At 41.0% G+C, this 8752-nt stretch overlaps 1 protein-coding gene across 4 annotated transcripts in view; it reads left to right on the forward strand.

Moving 5' to 3' along the window:
* The window catches only part of PLS1 (plastin 1), a 157112-nt gene extending 149869 nt beyond the window's left edge, over positions 1–7243 (forward strand). For all 4 annotated transcript variants that reach the window (XM_014542171.1, XM_014542172.1, XM_014542170.1 and 1 more), the window contains 2 exons: positions 6332–6456; positions 6703–7243. In XM_014542171.1, coding sequence (XP_014397657.1) covers positions 6332–6456; positions 6703–6838 — 261 coding nt within the window. In that variant the 3' untranslated portion in view covers positions 6839–7243. The remainder of the gene's footprint in view (positions 1–6331; positions 6457–6702) is intronic.
* Positions 7244–8752: the final 1509 nt, after the last annotated feature.

Genomic DNA, 8752 nt, shown 5'->3' on the forward strand with positions numbered 1-8752 from the left:
CACTCAAAGCAACAAAGTTTCAATTATAGAAGGTAAATAAACCCCAGATACCTGCTTTCAGCAGGCCGTGGCCACGAAGCTGGAGCGAGCAGAAGGCTTCCCTCCCACCTGCCATGGCCGGCTCTGAACTCCTCTCAAGGCAACAAAGTTTCAATTATAGAAGGTAAATAAATCCCAGAAAAAGAAAAAAAGGAGAGGCTGGGAGCTTCCGTCGTCAGGGTCCTTGGCCAGCCTGAAAACGGCCCTCAGCCCCTCACTCAGACTAGCCAAACCTCCATGGGGTGAGGGTCCCCACTGGGAGGGGGGGCTTAACCAGCCTGCAAACAGCCATCAGCCCCTCACCCAGGCTGGCCAGGCACCCCAGTGGGGGCCCCCCTCCCTGAAGGGGGTGTGACCATCCTGCAAACACCCATCAGCCCCTCACCCAGGCTGGCCAGGCACTCCAGGGAGGACCCCCACCCTGATCCGGGACACCCTTCAGGGCAAACCAGCCGGCCCCCACCCATGCACCAGGCCTCTATCCTATATAATAAGAGGGTAATATGCAAATTGACCCTAACAGCAGAACGACTGGGAATGACTGGTCACTATGACACACACTGACCACCGGGGGCAGACGCTTAATGCAGGAGCTGCCCTCTGGTGGTCAGTGCGCTCCCACATGGGGGAGCTCTGCTCAGCCACAAGGCAGGCTGACGGCTGCCAGTACAGCGGTGGTGGTGGGAGCCTCTCCCGCCTCAGCAGCGCTAAGGATGTCCGACTGCATCTTAGGCTTGCTCCCCGCTGGCAAGTGGACATCCCCCAAGGGCTGCCAGGCTGCCAGAGGGATGTCTGACTGCCAGCTTGGGCCCGATCCCCCAGGGAGCAGGCCTAAGCCAGCAGGTGGACATCCTCCAAGGGGTCCCAGACTGCAAGAGGGCATAGGCCGGGCTGAGGGACCCCCCAAGTGCATAAATTTTTGTGCACTGGGCCTCTAGTGTATGTATATATGTGTATATATATATAGAGAGAGAGAGAGAGAGAGAAAGAGAGAGAGAGAAATATGTGAGGTAATGGTTGTGTTAATTAACTAGGTGGGAGGAATTCTTTCACAAAGTATAGCATCAAATTAACACTTTAAATATCTTAAACTTTGTCAGTTATACCTCAGAAAGCTAAAAAACAAATCAAAACAGTTTTCCCCAAACTTAAAAAAAACCTCATAAATATGTAAATAAGTAATCAAAATACAGCACAATTAAGCCACTTGTCTGTTTTTGAATCACCACAGAAATATTATGAAAAGCAAACACATAGAAATTATAATTTTATTATAGAACTAGAGGCCTGGTGCACAAAATTTGTGCACTCAGGGGGGGTCCCTCAGCCTGGCCTGCGATCTCTCACAGTCCGGGAGCCCTTGGGGGATGTCCGACTGATGGCCCCCATCGGGGAGCGGGCCTAAGCCTGCAGTCAGACATCCTTAGCACTGCCACGGAGGCGGGAGAGGCTCCTGCCACTGCTGCTGTGCTTGCCAGCCTTGAGCCCAGGTTCTGGTGCACTGACCACCAGAGGGCAGCTCCTGCATTGAGTGTCTGCCCCCTGGTGGTCAGTGCACGTCATAGCGACCAGTCATTCCGACGTTCGGTTGATGGATATTAGCCTTTTATTATATAGGACTAGAGGCTTGTTGCACAAAAGGATTCATGCAATAGGCCTTTCCTTCCCTGGCTGCCAGCACCGGTTTTCCTCCGGCACCCGGGACCCAGGCCTTCGCTCAGGCCGGAGCCACCTTCAAGCCTTTGCTGCCCCGCCCGGTCGCCCCGGGTCAGGTCGCACACGGAATGCCTGCCACCCTGGGTTGCAGATAGCAGGCCCAGATGGCGGCAGGGCAGGTGGAATGGCGCTGTCCCACCCTGCCTGCAGTATGCAAATTAGCCGCCATCTTTGTTGGCGGTTAATTTGCATATCATGCTGATTAGCCAATGGGAGGCGTAGCGAAGGTATGGTCAATTACCATGTTTGTCTATTATTTGATAGGATTATATAAGTGTTAAGTTTAATTTTAGAAAGTATAACAATGTACATCTATAAAGCTTATTAAAAGTGTATATTCCTAGCCCCATCTACAGACTCATTAATTTGAGTATAGGGATAAATTTGTGCTTTTAACAAGCACCTCAGGTGATGTTCATGTAGGTGGTTTGCAGAATACACATTGAGAAAACAGGTGTGAGAATTTTTCAGAAATAGAGAAGATGACAAAAAACAGATCCCAATTACTACCAGGAGACAGACTGAAGGACTCTATTTTTATCCCTCTACTTCTACCCCCAAGTGTTTCATATAATAAGCATTCCTGAAAATGAAGAATATAAACTTTTCTAAAATTAATAAATGCAGTGGCTCCTAGATCATGACCCAAAGAGAGCAGACTGTTACTCAGTTTCACATACTTCAAATTGTTTCATGAAACATTTATTAAGAATGACATTTGGCTAGGAACTGTACTGGAAGCTTTCACGTATATAATCTTAATATTCCCAGGATTCCTGTGACATTCCCATTGTAGTAATTAGGAAAGAATACTTTTGACTTCAATAACAGAAATCAAGTTTAAAGTGGTTTAAACCAAAGGAAAAGAGACAGAACAGAGGTGTAGGATTGACTTCAAGGTTGGTTGAGCCAGTCACTGAAGAATGTCATTCAGGACTTAAGTTTTTGTCCATCTCTGCTTTGCCATCTAAAGTGCCAACTTCACCCTAAAGCTGATTCTCCTCTTGGTCATAGGATAGCTCCTGATTACAGAGATGTTATCCTCTCATTCACATCCAGGAGGAGGGCTTGCTGGCTTTTCATAATTCTTCCCGAATAGTAAGGGCCTCACATTAAATTAAATTAAGCCCAAATTAAATTAATGTGGCTTAGACTAGTGTTTTTCAATGTGTGTTTATTATTCACTCAAGGAGTCTTTTTAGACATTTTCTTCCTAAACACCCCTTCCCCATGAAATTTTAAGAACATAGATATTATTATATTTGTGCTTTATACATAAAAGAGTAATTTGATCATCCCAACCTCAAAATGCATGGCCTAGACTAATTCAGGACACCCCTGGAACTGTGGATGGGATCAGCCTTCCTTGGAGCACATGTCCATGTGTGGGAGGTATGGATACAGAGCAAAAATGTGAGTTCTGTTAGGATGGAGAAAGTAGTAAGGAATGGATTCTGGATAGGCAAACAACAGTGGCCAACATTCAAGCTGAGAGACAGAACAGATCATTTGTATTGGTAAGTGGTAAAATCAATTCAGACCAGGATTTCTAACTTCCACGGCAGTGCTGTAGCCACTAAAACTTAGTTATCCATTTTTAGTTTGTCTTGGAGGTAATGTCAACAATGAAGAGAATCTTGAGAGGGGCAATTACGGATTCAAATAGCGATTCTGTACTTACTAGTACTGGTTGTGTGGAAAAATCACTGGAGGAGCTCTGTGAACTTTATATTCTTCATCTTTAAAAGAGAGATTATAATTTCTTGAATACCAGACTGTTAGAAGGATTAAATAAGCTAAACATGTAAAACAACAAGAAAAATGCTTTTGTAAATGTTAGTTCCTTTCCATTATCATTTTTCTTTCTTTTCTTTTTTTTCCTAAATATATTTTTATTGATTTTAGAGAGGAAGGAAGAGGGAGAGATAGAAACATCCATGATGAGAGAGAATCATGGATTGGCTGCCTCCTGCAAGTCCCCCACTGGGGATTGAGCCCACAACCCGGGCATGTGCCCTTGACTGGAATCAAATCTGGGACCCTTCAGTTCACAGGCCGAAGCTTTATCCTCTGAGCCAAACTGGCGCAGTGGTCGGCAAACTCATTAGTCAACAGAGCCAAATATCAACAGTACAAAGATTGAAATTTCTTTTGAGAGCCAAATTTTTTAAACTTAAACTATATAGGTAGGTACATTGTTATTAACTTAATTAGGATACTCCTAAGGCTTAGGAAGAGCCACACTCAAGGGGCCAAAGAGCCGCATGTGGCTCGCGAGCCGCAGTTTGCCAACCACGGGCTAGGGCATCATTTTTCTTTTTGAAAAAATTAGATTCCGAGCAATATAGCGGCATAGGTAAACACCGGAGACTGCTGCCGCAAACAACCACTTCAAAAATACAACTAAAAGATGGAACGCACATCACCCAGAACCACAGGAAGGCTGGCTGAGGAGAGACTCTTCAACTAGAAGGAAAAATAACAGCACACCGAGGCTCAGAGGAGGCGCAGTGTGGAAAATACTCAGGTGCGGAGGTGCGCGCGCAAAGCGGGCTGGTGGCTGAGAGCGCGGTTGTCGTTTTCGGTCAGGGGGGAGTCTCAGACTCTGAGCTCCAGATACGGGCGAATCGCTGGGGACTCGGACCCAAACGGGAGAAGCGGGAGTGTCTGGCATCAGTTGGAAGGCAGCTTTCCCTCCGAGGTTTGCAGCGGTTCCGGGGGTTCTGAGAAGCAGAGCCTCTGGGAACAGGACTGAGGGCACCATAACGGCTCCCTCCGCCCGCCCTGTTGAGCCCGCCCCGCCCAAGCCCTGCGCAGAGCCATTTGCCAGATCGCCTCAGGCAAAGGCTAGATTAGCACCTCCCCAGAGGACAGAAGTTTTCCGCGGCAGACACAGCTGATTCACACAGCCAGTCGGCCTGGTGGTCAAATCCCTCTAGTATTAACTACAACAATCAAGGCTCAACTAGAACAAGACTGCGCACAAAGACCACTAGGGGGTGCACCAAGAAAGCATAAAAAATGCGGAGACAAAAAAACATGACAGAAATGGAGGATATAGAGCTAAAAATCGCAATTTTGAGGGCTTGCAAAAATGTGCTAGAAGCTGTCAATAAACTTGAGGAGAGAGTCACGAAAACTAATGAGACCCTCGATGCTATGATAAAGAACCAACTAGAAATTAAGCATACACGGACTGAAATAAAGAATATTATACAGACACCCAATAGCAGACCAGAGGAGCACAAGAATCAAGCCAAAGATTTGAAATGCGAAGAAGCAAAAAACACCCAACCGGAAAAGCAAAATGAAAAAAGAATCCGAAAATACGAAGATAGTGTAAGGAGCCTCTGGGACAGCTTCAAGCGTACAAACATCAGAATAATTGGGGTGCCAGAAGATGAGAGACAGCAAGATATTGAAAACCTATTTGAAGAAATAATGGCAGAAAACTTCCCCCACCTGGTGAAAGAAATGGACTTACAGGTCCAAGAAGCGCAGAGAACCCCAAACAAAAGGAATCCAAAGAGGACCACACCAAGACACATCATAATTAAAATGCCAAGAGCAAAAGACAAAGAGAGAATCTTAAAAGCAGCAAGAGAAAGAGACTCAATTACCTACAAGGGAATACCCATACGACTGTCAGCTGATTTCTCAACAGAAACTTTGCAGGCCAGAAGGGAATGGCAAGAAATATTCAAAGTGATGAATACCAAGAACCTACAACCAAGATTACTTTATCCAGCAAAGCTATCATTCAGAATTGAAGGTCAGATAAAGAGCTTCACAGATAAGGAAAAGCTAAAGGAGTTCATCACCACTAAACCAGTATTATACGAAATGCTGAAAGGTATCCTTTAAGAAGAGGAAGAAGAAAAAGGTAAAGATACAAATTGTGAACAACAAACATGCATCTATCAACAAGTGAATCTAAGAATCAAGTGAATAAATAATCTGATGTACAGAATGAACTGGTGATTATAATGAATCAGGGACATAGAAAGGGAATGGACTGACTATTCTTGGGGGGGAAAGGGGAATGGGAGATGCGGGAAGAAACTGGACAAAAATCGTGCACCTATGGATGAGGACAGTGGGTGGGGAGTGAGGGCGGAGGGTGGGGTGGGAACTGGGAGGAGGGGAGTTATGGGGGGAAAAAAAAGAGGAACAAATGTAATCTGAACAATAAAGATTTAATAAAAAAAAAGAAAAAATTAAGTAATGCTTAGGAATTCATGGTCTAAAAATATATATTATTACTAGAACTTGCAAAACTATTTATTTGAAATTCATCTCCTACTCCCTTTCAAAAGTTGTTTATTTTTTACAGAATGAATACTGTAGTTAGCATACTTTAGTAATTGTTACATCCACAACTTCAGGAAGATGACAGCTCTCTACACTGTAAGCTCTGTAAAGATGGGAGGGAAAGTGTATTTTCAATGATTTGTGATGTGTGCCAGTTGCAGAGAAGCTGAATGTTGAGTGTAAAGAAAGTTTATAAATTGCTTTTAGTTTTGTGGTTATGACCTTCTGGTCTGATATGAATTTTCATCTATTCTTTATTTTCTAGGACAAATCTATTAGCACTAGTTTACCTGTCCTAGATTTAATAGATGCCATTGCACCAAATGCAGTTCGTCAAGAAATGATAAAGAGAGAAGACTTTTCTGATGAAGACAAGCTGAACAATGCTAAGTAAGCTTTTATTATTTGTATTAGAACATAGTGGCTCTTTAAATTCTTGAATCCATACAGGTGAGGTTAATATGTCCTTAAAATTCACATTTTTAAATACAACTTGTAAAGGAAATATGATTTAACTACTCATAACCTTAACTTTTTTGTAAAGTTAAATCTTATAAAAATATTTCATTAATAACGTATATTAAGTGAAAACACAGTAGATAACAAATAACAAGATATTGTTCTTGTTTTTTAAAGATACGCCATTTCAGTTGCTCGAAAGATTGGTGCCAGGATATATGCCTTACCTGACGACCTCGTGGAAGTGAAACCAAAGATGGTCATGACGGTGTTTGCATGCTTAATGGGAAAAGGACTGAACAGAATAAAATAAACATTTAATATGATTTTCTGCCACATTAACACATTGAATGCCTCACAGTTTACAGAATTTTGAAATGTAGTAGGTATAAAAGCAAAGATTACTTGTATGCTCAAAACAATTGTAAAATTCATTAATGAATTCAATATCCTATTCATGCTAGTTAGAGTTTGTCGACCTTTTTGGATAACACAATTAATTTACTAGTATTTACTGATAATAGAATATATTCATCATCAAGCCGATATTTTGCGATTATTTTCATTTCCAGAAAGTCTCATTAAAACAAGACTAATTTATTCTTTTTCATGGTTCAGAAAGATCAATACAAAATTTTTTTTTGCAAGTCCTGTGAAATGTATTTTGATTTGTGTTAATTTTGATCATAAATACATTAAAAGTCATAATTCAGTTTCATCACTTTGTTTTTTCCCTCTATGTGCAGTGGTCTAAGCTTTAACTTTTCTGTAAATTTCTATATTGTCTAAAACTTTTAAGTGATCCCATCGCTGCCACAAAAAAACAAACAAAAAACTTTTAAGTGACAAGTATTGTTCTAGCAACATTAAATTTTTTTACATATGAGAACTAACTCCTGAAGAAATCCCAAAGTTTATTCTCTTATGTAAGAAGCCAGAGCTTTTTACTTAAAACTTAATTTCAACTCCATTCATACTTTATATATGCTAGTTTGGTAATGACAGGCAGCATACATATGTTGACAGGATGTTATTAGGGAAATATGTGTGTGTATGTGTATATTTTGCACCGAATTACCTGAGTTTTCTTAAATGGTATGTATAATTGGTAAGTCAGCCAATCAATAAGTATTTATTGTGCCCCCACTGTGTGTACTTTTCAGTTTGTAGCTATTTGGTACATGAAAATTTCTTTTAGAAATATTCATTTTTGATGTGCATATGGTAATTTGTGACTGACTTCTTCCAAATATTTAGAGCCAAACATTGGCTAGAGGATTTCAAGATATGTTGATGCTATAATGTTAGCTTCATGTTACAGATGCTAATTTTGATCTCTACTGAAGCCCTAAATAATTTAGAACATGCCTACTGGATATCTTTAGCAGAAAGTAACACAAGGTATTTTTTAACATAGAGCATTTTCATGTTTTTTTTCTGCAGCCTCCTACAAGTTGGCAATGTTTGGTGAATGCTTGGGATACTTAGGAACAACTAAGTCTGAGACCTATTTTTGTCTGAATTTTTAGGAGTGGAGAGATTCTTTACTAACAGTTGAATTCAGAAATCTGCTTTATTCATCTTCCACTGTCAGTACCAGTGAAACTGCTGTGCAACAAAAATACTGTCACTTTATGTCCGTATGAATGAGAAGTCTAACTTCCCTTTTTACCATGTGTTTAGAATTTTTAACTGAAATTATGAACAGGTGGAACTATGAAGTATATTCTTCTACAAGAGAGATTTCCTTTCCTTTTATATTTTGATGATTTTTTCCCCTATATGATGATTAAGATATGTTCTTGCTCTTTTGTGAGATTATTTAAATCATGTTTCCCCTTTTGATTTTTTTCACCATATATTTACTAAGTTATCTTATTTACATGAAATTTAGCACTTCAGGGTGTTCTTTTTCTCACAAAGTATATTTAATAAAAATTCTGTGTATGTACAAATGTGTCAGTATTTATTTTATTTAAATCAAAATAGAGAACCCTGAAAATTAATCTATATATATAAAAGCCTGCCACAACCTTTGTGGCAGGATTTAGGATCTGAGGAGGGGCCAATGCACAAATGAAAATGCTATACAAGAAATATGAATTTAGAAGACATTGTGGGGCAGGTGGAGCCTTTCTTGAAGAAAGACACTGACTCTGGCCTGGTCCGCTATTTATTTACTTGAACACACATGTGCCCTTTAGCAACGCATACAGGCATATCAAAG

This window comes from Myotis brandtii, unplaced genomic scaffold (genome assembly GCF_000412655.1).
Source record: "Myotis brandtii unplaced genomic scaffold, ASM41265v1 scaffold291, whole genome shotgun sequence".
Lineage (NCBI taxonomy): Eukaryota > Metazoa > Chordata > Mammalia > Chiroptera > Vespertilionidae > Myotis > Myotis brandtii.